The sequence below is a fragment of the Hippopotamus amphibius genome, chromosome X (assembly GCF_030028045.1).
Source record: "Hippopotamus amphibius kiboko isolate mHipAmp2 chromosome X, mHipAmp2.hap2, whole genome shotgun sequence".
Classification (NCBI taxonomy): domain Eukaryota; kingdom Metazoa; phylum Chordata; class Mammalia; order Artiodactyla; family Hippopotamidae; genus Hippopotamus; species Hippopotamus amphibius.
The window spans coordinates 17,661,309-17,676,376 of NC_080203.1; the positions used below are offsets into that span (position 1 = coordinate 17,661,309).

The 15,068-nt window shown below is 44.5% G+C and overlaps 1 protein-coding gene across 2 annotated transcripts in view; it reads right to left on the reverse strand.

The window, feature by feature from the left end:
- SLC9A6 (solute carrier family 9 member A6) overlaps nt 1-10,279 on the reverse strand; it is a 54,371-nt gene extending 44,092 nt beyond the window's left edge. For both annotated transcript variants that reach the window (XM_057718295.1, XM_057718294.1), the window contains exon 1: nt 9,941-10,279. In XM_057718295.1, the coding sequence (XP_057574278.1) occupies nt 9,941-10,265 (325 nt within the window). In that variant the 5' untranslated portion in view covers nt 10,266-10,279. The remainder of the gene's footprint in view (nt 1-9,940) is intronic.
- Between the last annotated feature and the right edge of the window lie 4,789 nt (nt 10,280-15,068).

The window sequence follows — 15,068 nt, forward strand, 5'->3', positions numbered from 1 at the left end:
AAATAATACAAATTTTACAAATGGGAAAGTCAATAATGTTTATAGATTGACTGAGTTCTTCTAATACTAAAAGGTCAAGATTTTAATTCTAAAATATGTTTCAAAATCAAAACATGGAACAGAAGTCCTGACTTTGACACTATGATATCAATGCATTTCTAAAATTTTACCTGGATCATCATAATGACATTCAAATATGCACAATGTCCTAAATACTATAAACTTACACTGATCAAAATGTTTAATAATGATTTTATTGAGATAGAATTCTATACCACAAAGTTTACCCTTTTAAACTGTACAATTTAGTGGCTTTTAGTATATTCACAAAGTTGTACAGTGATCGCTTCTATTCAATTATGAAACATTTTCACTGCTCCACAAAGAAATCCTAAACCTATTAGCAGTCACTCTCCATTTCCCCCACCCCAACTCCCATCCCCAGGCAACCACTAATCTACTTTTCCTCTATATAGATTTGCCTATTCTGGACATTTCATATAAATAGAATCCTACAATATGTGACCTTTTACGTCTGGCTTCTTTTACTTAGCATAATGCTTTCAGGGCTTATCCATGTTGCAGCACGTATCAGTGCTTCATTCCTTTTTATGGTCAAATAATGTTCCAGTGTGTAGACATACCTCAACTGCAAACTGAACTCAAATGTCTAGAACCTCCCTTAACTCCACTATTAGTGGCATTTTAACATTCCTGTCTCCTTTCTCTTTCTCCTTTCTCTCTCCCTCTAGCCAGTCTTTTAACATGTGTGAATGGACTTTTAACATATGTGAATGGACGACTGTGCTTAAGCAGGCCCCCGGGGTTCACAGATGAAAACAAGGTCCCGCCTTCAAGTATCTCTCAGTGCAGTTGGTGAAAACAGGCGGAATAAACAATTACAACACGATATATATGTATACAAGGTATTATAAAAACAGAAAAGATGCAAGCCTGAGGGAGTGGGGCATGAGAAAAGTCTTTCCCGAGGTATCACCTAAGCAAGTAACAAAATAAGAGAAAATGGTTTTCCAGGTAGGAGGAGTAAAGTACATATCCAGTCAAAGAAGAGTGAGAAAACACAGCCCGTTCAGGGAATCATAAATAGTTCAGTATGGCTGGATAGAAAGCAGCAAGACTTGAGGTGTGAAAGACCGGCAGGAGCTGAACCACAAAAGACCTTGCACGTTGGGGAAGCGAGTGTAGACTTTATCCTCAAAGCAAAAGTAAGCCATAGAAAGATTATGAGCAGGGGCTTGACATCAGATTTCCATTTTAGCCAGACTGGTCTAGACTAAAGAGGTTCAGAAAAGCCAGATAGAAGGCCACTGAGGTCATTCAGGCACTAAGAGTGCAAGGCCTAATCTAAGAGAGCAGAGATAGGGAGAGAGGGGGGATTTGTTTAGAAAGTATTACCTTGTGCAAGGATTTGGTGACTAAGTAGACTGGGAGGAAGGGAGACGAAAAACTAAGAGGAACCTAAACTGACTTGGCAATCAGGTGGGTAGCAGGGCCAGTCAGTGAGACAGGGAACAGATTTATAGGGGGAAATGTGCAGCTCCGTTTTGGACATGCTGAGTTTGATGTACCTTTGACACATGCACACTTGAGCATGTGGGATCTGGACCTCAAGGAAGTGGTGGGGTGGGGGGGAGTCTGGACTGGAGAAGTCAAGTGCAGATGAGGGAAAAGGACTATGGATACATGCTCAGAGTTTTATGCCAAAAAATTAAGGAGCTGGTAGAGGAGGAGGAGATGATGAAGGAGTCTAAGAAAGAAAAGCCACAGGAGTAGGAAGAAGAGAGGAGGAAGTGGTGAAAACTAGCAAATGCTGCAGCAAAGTCAAGGAAGACAGGCATTAAGAAGTGTCCATTGAGGACTTCCTAGGTTATGCAGTGGGTAAGAATCCACCTGCCAATGCAGGGGACACGGGTTCGATCCCTGCCCCAGGAAGATACCACATGCCGCGGAGCAACTAAGCCCTTGCGCCACAACTATTGAGCCTGTGCTCTACAGCCCATGAGCCACAACTATTGAGCCCATGTGCCGCAACTACTGAAGCCCACGTGCCTGGAGCCCGTGCTCTGCAACAAGAGAGGCCACCGCAATGAGAAGCCCATGCACCACAAGGAAGAGCAGCCCCCACTCGCCGCAACTAGAGAAAGCCCGTGTGCAACAACGAAGACCCAACACAGCCAATAAAATAAATAAATAAATTTATAAAAAGAAAGCATTGAGCTATAATATAAAAAAAAAGTGTCCATTGGGTTTGGCAACAAGGAGGTCATAGGTGACCTTGATAAGAGCAGTTTCAGTGTAGCTAGCAGTGGAGGCAGCAGCCAGACCAGAGTGGGAAGTGATAAAGCAGAAATGGGGTGTGTGAGAGAAGTAGTTGGCTGGGAAGGGAGGAGGAAGCGGAGATGACGGATCCTTCTGGTCAACTTATAGTCACACATATTTTTTTTAAGTAAGCAGCAATGAGTAACTGGTAAACAGTACAATGACATCGACTGTAAAATACGTTTTAACAAAGGTTCAGATTCAAAATAAATGAAAGAGAATCAATGGACAAAGGATTAATCTCCAAAATATACAAACAGCTCATGCAGCTCAGTATCAAAAAAACCAAACAACCCAATCAAAAAGTGGGTGAGGGCTTCCCTGGTGGCACAGTGGTTAAGAATTCATCTGTCAGTATAGGGGACACAGGTTCGATCCCTAGTCTGGGAAGATCACACATGCCGCGAAGCAACTAAGCCCGTGTGCCACAACTACTGAGCCTGGGCTCTAGGGCCCACGAGCCACAACTGTTGAGCCCATGTGCCACAACTACTGAAGCCCGCGTGCCTAGAGCCTGTGCTCCACAACAAGAGACGCCCCCGGATCACAACAAAGAGTGGCCCCGGCTCACCTCAACTAGAGAAAGCCTGAGCACAGCAACAAAGACCCAATGCAGCCAAAAATTAAAAAAAGAAAAAATGGGTTGAAGACCTAAATAGACATTTCTCTAAAGAAGACATACAGATGGCCAAGAGGCACATGAAAAGATGCTCAACATCACTAATTATTAGAGAAATGCAAATTAAAACTACAATGAGGTATCACCTCACACTGGTCAGAATGGCCATCATCAAAAAATCTATAAACAATAAATGCTGGAGGGCGTGTGGAGAAAAGGAAATCGTCTTGCACTGTTGGTGGGAATGTAAACTGATACAGCCACTATGGAGAACAGTAAGGAGATTCCTTAAGAAACTAAAAATAGATTTACCATATGACCCAGGAATTCCACCACTGGGCATATACCCAGAGAAAACCATAATTCAAAAAGACACATGCAATGTTCATTGCAGCACTATTTACAATAGCCAGGTCATGGAAGCAACCTAAATGCCCATCAACAGACGAATAGATAAAGAAGATGTAGTACATATATACAATGGAATATTATTCAGCCATAAACAGGGACGAAATTGGGTCATTTGTTGAGACATGGATGGACCTAGAGACTGTCATACAGAGTGAAGTAAGTCAGAAAGAAAGAAACAAATATCATATATTAACGTATATACACACAAACTAGAAAAATGGTACAGACGATCCTGTTGCAAGGCAGAAAAAGAGACACAGAAGTAGAGAATAAACGTAAGGACACCAAGGGGGGAAAGGGGGAGTGGGATGAACTGGGAGATTGGGATTGACACATATACACTAATATGTATAAAATAGATAATTAATGAGAACCTACTGTATAGCACAGAGAACTCTACTTAGTGCTCTGTGGTGACCTAAATGGGAAGGAAATCCAAAAAAGAGGGGATATATGTACACATATGGCTGATTCACTTCACTGTACAGTAGAAACTAACACAACATTGTGAAACAACTATACCCCCAAAAAAACCCAAAATAAATGAAAGATAAAATATTTGCAAATCATATACCTGATAAGGAGCTAACATCCAAAATATATAAAGAACTCATACAACTCAAGAGCAAAATAACAATCTGATTTAAAAATGGGCAGAAGATCTGAATAGACATTTTTCCAAAAAAGACATACAGATGGCAAATGGTACATAAAAACACGCTCAACATCACTAATCATCAGGGAAATGCAAATCAAAACCACAACGAGATATCACCTCACACCTACCAGAATGGCCATCATCAAAAAGAACACAAATAACAAATGCTGGCAAGGACGTAGAGAAAAGAGAACCCCTAAGTGCTATTGGTGGGAATGTAAATTGGTGCAGCCACTATGGGAAACAGTACGGAGGTCCCTCAAAAAATTAAAAATAGAACTACTATATGATCCAGCAATTCCACTTTTGGGTATTTACCCAAGGAAAATGAAAACATTAATTTAGAAAGATATATGCACCCCCATGTTCACTGCAGCATTATTTATAATAGCCAAGGTATGGAAATAATCTAAGTGTCCACTGACGGATGAATGGATAAGAAGATGCGGTACATATACACCATGGAATATTATTTTGCCATAAAAAAGAATGGAATCTTGCCATTTGAAACAACACGGACGGATCCTGAGGGCATTATGCTAAGTGAAATAAGTCAGACAGAGAAAGACAAATACTGTATTCTCTCTCTTATATGTGGAATCTAAAAAAAAATCAAAAACCAAGCTCAATAGATACAGAGAATACATTGGTGGTTGCCAGAGGCAGGCAGATGGGGATGGGAGGTGGGAGAAATGGATGAAGGGGGTACAAATTTATTTAAAATTTAAAAAATAATAAATGAAAGATACACTTTGAAAATATCTCACCTCCAAAAAAAAAAACAAAATTAAAAAGTGATGGCTGATATATACATTACTAAAAAAAAATATCAAATTGTACACTTTAAATATATGCAGTTTATTGTATGTCAATTGTATCTCAATAAAAGAAAAAAAGTGATGGTGGGATACCAATTATGTTTGATAAACGTAACCTGGGAGAGAAAAGGCTGTCACTCCATAGTCATCCTGCCTATATGATATAGAAACAGCTCTTTTCTTTACTATCTCAGAAGACCTAATTAAGAGGCTCAATAGTACTAAGTTGTCCCCTTATATTTACACGTAAAAATCACAGTTAAGCTACTACAAACAGTAATAATATCAGCATAAATTCTTTCCATATCCCCAAGCCTGACTGTGTAAGGAAGAGTACCCATTGGTTCTACCGCACCCCGACCCAATGCTGAAACGTCACTGGGTGCCCTGAGGAGGGCTCAGCACTTGGACAAATCTGAAACACACACGTTGGCAGTTAAAACACCAGCAAGGAGAATAATTACTTAGGTTGGAAAAATCAAGATCCTTTTATTACAGCATCAGACAGCTGAAAAATTGGAATTTCTCTGAATAAAGTTGACAGATCAAGTTAACTTGGGTTCTGTGCAAGGTCAAATCCCAATCACAGAGTTAAAGCAATTTTCAGTAAAGAGAAAGTACACAAAAGGAGTGCTTTGTTAACCGGATATGGCAGAAAATTCTAGCCGCCTACACAGACAGAGGCACAAAACATACTGATATCATGAGATTTAAAACTACCACTAACAGGCAACAAAGAGTACAACCACAACGAGATATCTTTCACTGTTAAAACAGAGAAGTCCCACCCCACTACACACATTCCTGACCCTCTTGTGCTAGAGACTCTCCTCCCAGGGATACAGAACTCAGTATCATCCGAGGCTTCACCACTGTATGAGTCTCACAGTGGAAATTGGTTTTCTAATGGATTTCAGCACATTCTTGCAGCTTATCACACTAGAAGCCTCTGACAGTCACAAATATGGAAGGAACATCACTGGGGTGTATATATATAACATTTATCTATGTCTTGAAGAATGCTGTTAGATTCTGTCTTAAAAGCTAATTCAACTACTACAAATCTCAGTCATTATTTTCTCATCTATAAAATGAGGACAAATGACTTGCCCAACAATATTTAGCAGTAAGTGACAAAACCAGGATTGAAATCTGGGCTCTCTATTTCCAATGTCTCTATAATTTTCTAACCACCTCCTTGCCCTCACGTCACTACTAACTTGTTCTCTGGTGGTTATGTCTCCAATCTCTTATAGGCTTCCCTCACAACTCACCTCTCAAACCCCTGTAACTTTAAGTGTTAACTCCCTTCATATCTGATCTTATGAAATTTAGTACAGTAGAGTGTAGGAGAAGCAGCACAAGTTTGAAAGGCAGACAGAAGTATAGACTCTGGCTCCATCAAGTTCTAGTCTGTGATCCTAGGGTAGATAACTTCTCATTGAACCTCAGTTTCCTCATATGTAGTGATGATGATACTAACCTGTTTTGTCTTTATAGATAAGTTTTATCTCTTCAACATGAGGCAATATGTAAGGGGCTAAGAGAGTGGGGCTCCTGAGACCAGTTGACTGTATTTGCATCCTGTCTTAATACTTACAAGTTATGTGACTTCAGGCAGGTCATTTAACCTCCCTGTGCCCCAATTTTCCTCATCTATAAAAAGGGAAAGATAATAGTACCCATCTCACAAGGTTGTTATGAGGTTTAAATGAGATGATATTTGTCGAGCATCTAAGCAATGTCTGACACATTATAACGCTGAATAAACACTACCTATTCAGTCACTAGATTGTAAGTGCTTTGTGGGCAGGGATGATGACTCATGTCTGTATTTCCCATCATATCTCATACATCAAAGACATTTAATAAATATTTATTGATGAATAGCATTAGTTAAACCTAGGACTCTGGATGCTATAGTTTAAGGCATAATAAATATTGCTTCCCTGTCTTTTGCTTTTCATACCATCTGTAAGCACACTGCAGTGAGTGATCACTTTTCAGACTTACCAACGGTGACTCACTTTTAAGCTTCTTAAGCAAGCTAGCCCAATGAACAGAACACTTGGGTGCTTCGACAATTGTATTTGTAACTGGAGCAATTAGGCTATATTACAATCTAGAAACTGACCACATTGGCAATTTAATCTCGTTTTTTTTTACCCTTGCTTCTCAAAAAGATAAAGGAGAAGCTTATTTGAAGTAGGATTTTTCCAGGATTTAGGCAGCTAATTCATCAAAGGGCTGAATCTTGGAGGTCTGGACATTCCCAGAGTAAGAAGCCTTTTCATCTGGAAGGCAAACTGAAAAATAAAGGTCTTATAATATATTAACATAATAGTTATAACGGTACAAGAGTCATAAGAAAAGGTAAGTGGCAGATGGTAATTAGGATTAGAAAATGTCCATTTCTATTGCACTGAAAATGCTTTGACCCAGCCCCATCTATTCTCAAACTGGACTTGGGAGTTGGTCAGGAGGCTGTTCATCCACAGTGCCATCACTCATATTGAGAAAATGGGACAGGCTAAAGAATGCCAAGTTGTGGCAAATCAACCCAACCTGACTCACAAATAACACTCTTGCACTTTATATTCCACAAGGGATACCCTTGTTTTTCCTTCACAAAATACCAACACGAAGGTACTCCATCACTTTTCATTAACTTAGAAACATCAGGGGAAACAATCAGTAATCCCACTTTTCTCCTTTAGTCCAAGAGCTAGAGGAGGTTAATGATCATCAACTACCAAAGAGTAAATATTTTCAGGGCAATTCTAAGTCCCTATTTGATTTTTATAAAAAATACTATGTCTGCCTCTTAACTTACAAGACTGAGCAATTCAAAGAACTATTCTGAGCCTAACCTGAGAAAATGCAGTTATAATAGCAATAATAATAATAGTATTGCAGCTCTCATTTAATGAGCATTTACTTAGGGATCAGGTACTAAGCTAAAAACATTTCTTCCTCACAATAATGCTACTATCATTATTCCTAATACAGATGACAGTATAAGTGGGTAAGGGACTTGCCTAAGATCACACAAAGCTACTGGCATGGTGAGATAGGAACCCAGGTCTGACTCTAAAGCAGGTGTTGGAAATCACAGTGACAGTCTGTTTTTGTATGGTCCAAGAGCTAAGAATGGCTCTTCAATTTTTAAAGGTTTACAGAAAGAAACAAAACAAAACAAAGAAGAAAACGCAACACATTTTCACAACACAGAGATCGACGTGATCTACAAAGCTGACAATATTTACTCTCTGGCCCTTTACAGAAAAAATTTGCAGACCTCTGGTCTAAAGCCTTACATCTTTAACCATTTCATCATACTACCTCTCTCTACAGGAAAGAGGTTTCCGTGATCGGTTCCTTCTTTTAACATCGTAATACTCATTTGGCATTTAATGGAATTTAAGATGCCTTTACTTTCTTTATGTGACGTGTCTACCCAAGAAGGATAAGTGCCTTGAAAGTGGGGGTCGTATATTTCTTTGTATTTTCTGTGCATAACATAGTAGGCTGAGTAGCAAATGTTTGTTGAGGATAGTAAATAAATTACACACTGTTATACAGAGAAATTATATGGAGATATATAGCTTATCTGGCTACTTTAGCTTAAGGAGTGCTGCAAACAGAATGCAAAAAAACATGAAATATGCAAACTACCCGATACGCCTTAAAGCTAAGAATCCTAGGGAGCAAAGATATTTTGCACATGGGTTTAGAATTTTATTACCTTACAAATGAAAAATAAGCCTGAGTTCCTGCATTTTCCTGATGCACACAACTACCTTTCCTTGCTATGCTACCCTTGAGCTGCACATTCTAGAAGTCTGTATTTACTGGAAAGGGGTGGGGGTGGGGGTGCGTGGAGAAATGTCTTTTTGTGCCAAGGCTTCTCCCACCTCTCTGCAAGTCTGAGACACAGAGTTCAACAAGCTCATCAATTTAAGCCTGTTCCAAATGAAGATTATCTTCACTCATGTACCGCACAAAAAGGACTCTCTGCCCTCATCTCTCCAGCCATACATGCCCCCGCAGTCATCTTAGATTAAGACAGTCAGCACTATGCATCTTTTCCTCTCATGAGGCCCCAGTACAGGCCAAAATGCCTCTGAGTCCATGAACTGATTTGCCCTTCTCTCCTCATGACCAAAAAGATAAATTAGAAACCTCAGAAAGAAAGCACGGTAAAACACAAGAACTGAAGCCATTTACTCAATGATCTGTCAATAATCTTATGCCACCAGCAAGTCACCCATAATCCTGCATGTGCGTGGTGTTCCTAATTACTGCATGGCCGAACTGTCCTGATCGTCCTATAGCACAACATGCTGCTGGAAGATCTTTACCTCTTGTCCTCGCCTCGGCATGGCCTGAATTAGAAGAGTCAACCATACGTATCCATTTCAGATATTACAGGCATAGTACAGTACATCAGGACGTTATCAAAAATGCCCTAAGCCTTCTTCGGCTTCTTTCCTGTTCAGATTTCCACTTGGGCTACGTGGGAGTCAGCTTTTCATTCTCAACCTCCAAAGGACAGGGCGTAGCAAGAGCTGGGTGATGGGGAAAGGTGGACTCTGGCTCCAAAAGAACGCCAGATGCTGAGCAGCAGAGATACTACTGCAGCTTCAATGGACCTTAAACGAACTGACACCCCAGAGAAATGGATCGCTATGCTGGCTTCCCCTCCCCCAGTCCTCAGCCCAACCCGAGACACCGCACCCACTGCCTTCCCATCCTCAGTCCCGGGTCCCGAGCTCCGTAGGCAGAAGCGGGGGGGAGGGTGGGTAAGGAAGAAAAAGGGGGTGGGGTCGGTGGAAAAAAGGTGTGGATCGGCAGAGAAAACGGGGGGCGAGGCTGAGAAGGAAATGGGCTAAGGCAGAGAAACAAGGGGCGTAGCAGGAAAAAAAGGAGGGCGAAGGAGAGAAACGGGGATGGGGGAGAAAGGCGAGATGAAAAATGGAAGGAACTGGAAGGGGAGCCGAACGCAGGCCGAGCAGGGCCAGGAGAGGAGGCGAGGTAGCCGGCTAGCAGAGAAAGGGAGAGCGCCAGGGGCGGACACGGGGTTGAAGCACTTGCCATAAATCATAGCCAGGCCGGTTTCGTGCAGGAAGCGGGCCCGGCGGTGCTTGAAGAGCCAGATCGTCAGAATGGTGAGCGTGAGCAGCAGGATGAAGATGAGCAGGTTGGCGCTGTCCTGCCGGTGGCTCTCCTCCGCTTGCTTCTCTGACACGATCTCCTCGTCCATGGCTCTCGCCTCTCCGCCAGCGTCGTCCGAAGCCCCGACCCAGCCAAAGACGCCCACTGCGAGGAGCAACCAGAGCGGCCGCGTGAGCCGGCGGGCCCGGGGGCCGCCGCCGACGCCGCGGCGGAGGGGCGCCCGCAGCCAGCCGCGCCGAGCCATGACTCCCCCCGCCCCCCGCCCCGCTCCTCACCCGCAGCCGCCAGCGGTCGGACCACTCCCCGAGGGCTCACGGGAAAGGGGCGGGGCCGCAGGGAAGCCGTCGGAGCGCGCCGCCGCCGCCGCCGCCGCCGCCGCCGCCGCTCTTAAAGGGGACGCGACACCCCCAGCTCGCTGGGCCGCATGACTTTGGCCTTCTGTCTCCCATCGCACGAGCACCCCCCCAGGCTCCGCTGCCAGGGAGTGAAAGGTCGTCGAATCTAGCCCACTGCCCTCTGGAAAAGAAACCTGGGCTCAGCGTAATCAAAGCAGTGGCAGATTGCTCTCTGTCTAGTTTGATCCTGTTCTTTGAGCTCTCAGGGGAAATCGGTCTTTCATAACCCATCTGGATATTGTCCCCTAGTGTCTCTTAACAGGATAAGAAGTTGTTCTCTTGGGAAGGGCCTAAATCTCCAGATCTAATTTAAATCGGATTCTCCTCGTCCTGTCCTCATAGGAAAGAAACAACAGCACTTTAGTAGTTCATAAATAATTGACTCAAAGGCAAGGATTATGCGTCTGTATGCTCGGTTTTCTCTACACATAAACAACCTGATGTAAGTCATCTCTTTCAGATAAACTCCTCAATGTCACAAAGATTCAATCGGTTTGTGCTCAAATTTAACCATGATCCAAACACTCCCCTCCCTCCCCAGGAAGAAATCTTTTGTGGTGTGATCAGGTTTCTCCTTCTCCTCTTGCTCCTTTTCCCTGCTACCTTAAAGCAGATTTTCCCAGCTCAGAAGCCACCTTTGACACCATGTGGCATCTCTCTTCCTCAGAGAGTATCTTCCCTGTTCTTAGCCTCTCAACCTTGCACACCAGAATTTTCACAGTTCTCACCTCTTGGAGAACAGTGAATTTCTATTTTCTCCATTCTTCTCAGATCACTCATTAGTCTTCGTGGGCTTTTTGTTCTCTCTAGACTTTCTCTCTAGAATGTTTCATTTATACCTCTGCAGGAATGAACTCCAAATCCCAAGCCCTGACCTGCCACACTCCCTTCAGTCCTCTACCTGTTGGATACTGAGCATATCCTGGTGAGGCTCCTACCAATCTCCCAAACTAAAAATGTTTTTTAAATGAGCTCATTTCACCCCTACTGATACCAAGAGGACCCTGTGGGGCTCCTGGGCACAAAGCCTTTCTGTGTCCCCTATTTCTTTGATTATAGGAAAACAGCCTTCATTCAGCCTCCATGACCTTCCCTGAATTCCAGTGGGCAGATTCAAGCAGTTGTTAATTAGGGAAGGGAGGGGATGCGCGAGACCTGGGAGAAACAGTCAAGAGCATCCTTGGGGCAGGTCCTGTTTCCCCATCAACAATTCACACAACAGTATCTTTGAGCTATTTTGCAGAAGTTGACACCCCCTCCAGGTGGGAGAAGTTAACGATTAATGATGGTATGCTGCCCACAAGCATGTAGACCCCAGACCAGTTGGACCTGAAGGTTGATGATGCTCACTGCTCCTTACCTCACCACCAACCCATCAGAAGAATGCAGGACTGTTACTGCGTTGGTCCTTATCGCCTACCCCTGACCACTATAAGACCTCTCCCTATTCCCCAGGGAGGGGGGCACAGTTCTTGAGGTGCTAGCCTACTGTGTTCCCCCTTTGCATGGCAAAGTAATAAAGCTATTCGTTTCTACTCCTCCAAAGCTCTATCTCCGTAATTCTATTTGGCATCGGTGAACAGAGGCCAGGTTTTTCTCGGCAACAGTACCAACACATATTCCTTCTCAATTTTTCATGCCATGGATGATACTAGCTATCAATCCAGTTCCTATCATTCTGCCTGGAAGTCATGATTCACAAACGTTTCCATCTCATGGCCACAGAACCTCTTTGCTAAGACAAACAACATCCAGGCAACTCCCAGCTGCCCCACTGTGGATTCACTCCCATTAACCAGTTAAGTTCTGTGAGGATAGTGAGCTAAAAAAGAAAGAAAGAGAGAGAGAAAGAAAGAAAGTGCTGGAATGGTGCTTAACTCCGAGCTCTGTCCCTTTCGGGTCAGGAGCTGTGCTAGTGACTGTGAGCCCATTCTCTCCTCTTAGTACCTGGGGCTGCCTGTCCCCATTCCCTGCCTCCATGCTCACCACACTGCCCTGTTCACACAGGGCTGGGCTGTGTAGAGACAAGAAACCCAAGTGAGGATCCTTCCCAGTCTCCCCACTGCCCCCCTCTCCATACCTACCTCTGTCACCCCACAAGACCTAGCGAATGGGTATCCCTGCTTCGTCAAGCCTAACCACCCGATCCAAGGCTGTTTTGCCCCAGCACAAAACCATTTTTCCTTCTCCTAGTGTTTGGAACTCAAGAAAAAAAGGAAACAAAACAAAAGAAGTCACAGATTGCTTGCCTGACTGCAGTTAGCAAATGTCTCCAAGCGCCAGACTCTACCTCTGTTTACTGCCCCCAGCAACCTAGTACCCCCACCCCTCCCTCTTCCCAGCAACTTTTCTACAGCAGAGTTCCAGGAGGAATCTTGAGAGGCCAACAACTCTATCAAGCAGGCCACCCCCCACGAGCCCTTGGCTCCGCTCAGAATATAGTTCTCTCTCAACCCAGCAGTGCCCTGTGTGACTCTCGCCCTCCAGTTTCTCCTCTCACTACTGCTCCCCCTCCCCATCCTTGTCATGTGCTTTCTGGAGTGCCATCTGTCAGGAACAAACTACCCAACCCTCTCAGTTGCTACACTGATGCCCTCTCCATCTCCTCCTCTTCCTGGTACCTGAATCTTGCCCAGGACGTCACAAGCTCTGCCGCGGTTTCAAGTGGAGGCTACTTATTTCCTCACCACGCCACTGTTCCCCCCCCACACACACACACACACTCACGCCCCGTATCAGGTGGCCTGAAGGAGGAGCTGGCACTTCGCTTACTCCCCACTAATTGCGGTTCCAAGCTCCTCACTGCTCCACCCTGCCTTTAAGCGCCAACGCCTTCTCCTCTCCCGGCCCTCTAACGACTTCTTGGTCACTCTCGCACATTCCCCGAGGAACTGGGTATCTGATTCACAGCTTCCTCTCCCCTCCCCTCAGCGCCCCGCGCCTGCCCACCTCAGCCCCGCCATCGATGCTCCTACAGGTAAGTCACATGGAATTCGAGACTTGCCTCCCTTTTATTGGGAAAAATCAAGATCCTCAAGAAAATAGTCCTCACCGCCCTCACCCTGCATTCTCCTTCAATATCCCATCAGTGTCCACGCCTTCCTCCTCCCCTCCAGCCTCCGTGCAAGAACTGTTCCGTCCTCCCTTATAAAACGTACGCCTCAGTCTACACTCCCGCCACCTCCTTCCTGCCTCTTCCAGGATCTACTCCAACAATCACCTCCCTCCACCATCTGCAGAGGCTCCTTCTCCACCTCCCCTTCTGTTCTCTAAAACCGTTTTCAGGTCTCTCCTAAGGAATAGCCCTCACCCCGCCCCCTAGCCCACACCCCTCCTCTACTAACGCACGATTTCTCTCCTCCCTTCAGACCGAGCTTCTCAAAAGAGGCGTCTACACCACCGCCTGTTTTAGTATGGCCTGCCAAGAAGCACGCTTTTGACACTTTTTAGTGGTTGAAAAGTAAGATCAAAAGAAGACTGTTTTCTGGCACGTAAAAATTCCGTGCAATTCATATTGCAGGTGTCCATCAATAAAAGGTTATTGGACACGGCCATGCCCATTTGTTTACTGATTGTCTGTGGCAGCTTTGGGACTACAAGGCAGAGTTGAGTGGTTGCAAAAAAAGACTGCATAGCCTGCAAAGCCTCCAGTATTTATTGCCTGGTCCTTTACAAGAAAGATTTGCTGACCTTTGCCTTGGCCTTCACCAATCATGACTCTACAGTTTCACCAGAGGGATCTTTCTGAAGCACAAGTGTGATTATATATATCACAGCCCTGCTCCAAACCCTTCACTGACCCCATGACCTTCAGTTCTGGCTCCTTAGCTTGGCACATGAAGTTCCACACATCCTGACTCCAGACTGTTTCTTCACCACACATCCTGTCTTTCTCCCCCAAATGTATTGTGCTTCAGCCTTTATGAACTCCTTGTAGTTTTCTGAAAGCTTCATGTGCTCTCATACATCTGTGTGTCTTGCCATGTTCTCCCTCTTCTTCAACCCATTCCCCATCTAACTAGCTTCTTATCTGACAAAACTCAGTTTAAAGGTCACCAAGCTTTTCAGGATGCCCTCAGGCTGACTTAGGGGCTCCTTGTATGGGCTTCCAGAGACCCGTGTGGTGGGATGGGGGTGGGGGGCAAATCTCTGCCCTAGCCCGCCTGAAATATTATGTTTGATTTACATTCTTTTTTTAAAATGTTTATTTATTTATTTGGCTGTGTAGGGTCTTAGTTGCAGTGTGCGGGCTCAGTAGTTGCAGCACATGGGCTTAGTTGCCCCACAGCATGTGGGATCTTAGTTCCCTGACCAGGGATTGAACCTGCGTCCCCTGCATTGGAAGGCAGATTCTTAACCACTGGACCACCAGGGAAGTTCCTGATTTACATTCTGATGTGACAGGTCATGAGTATCTTTTTTTTTATAACCATGGCTTCTTTTAAAAAAATTTATTTATTTATTGGCTGCATTGGGTCTTTGTTGCTGCACACGGGCTTTGTCTAGTTGCGGCAAGTGGAGGCTACTCTTCGTTGTGGTGTGCGGGCTTCTCAGTGTGGGGGCTTCTCTTGTGGCGCATGGGCTCTAGGCACATGGGCTTCAGTAGTTGTGGCACATGGGCTCAGTAGTTGTGGCTTGCAGGCTGTAGAGCA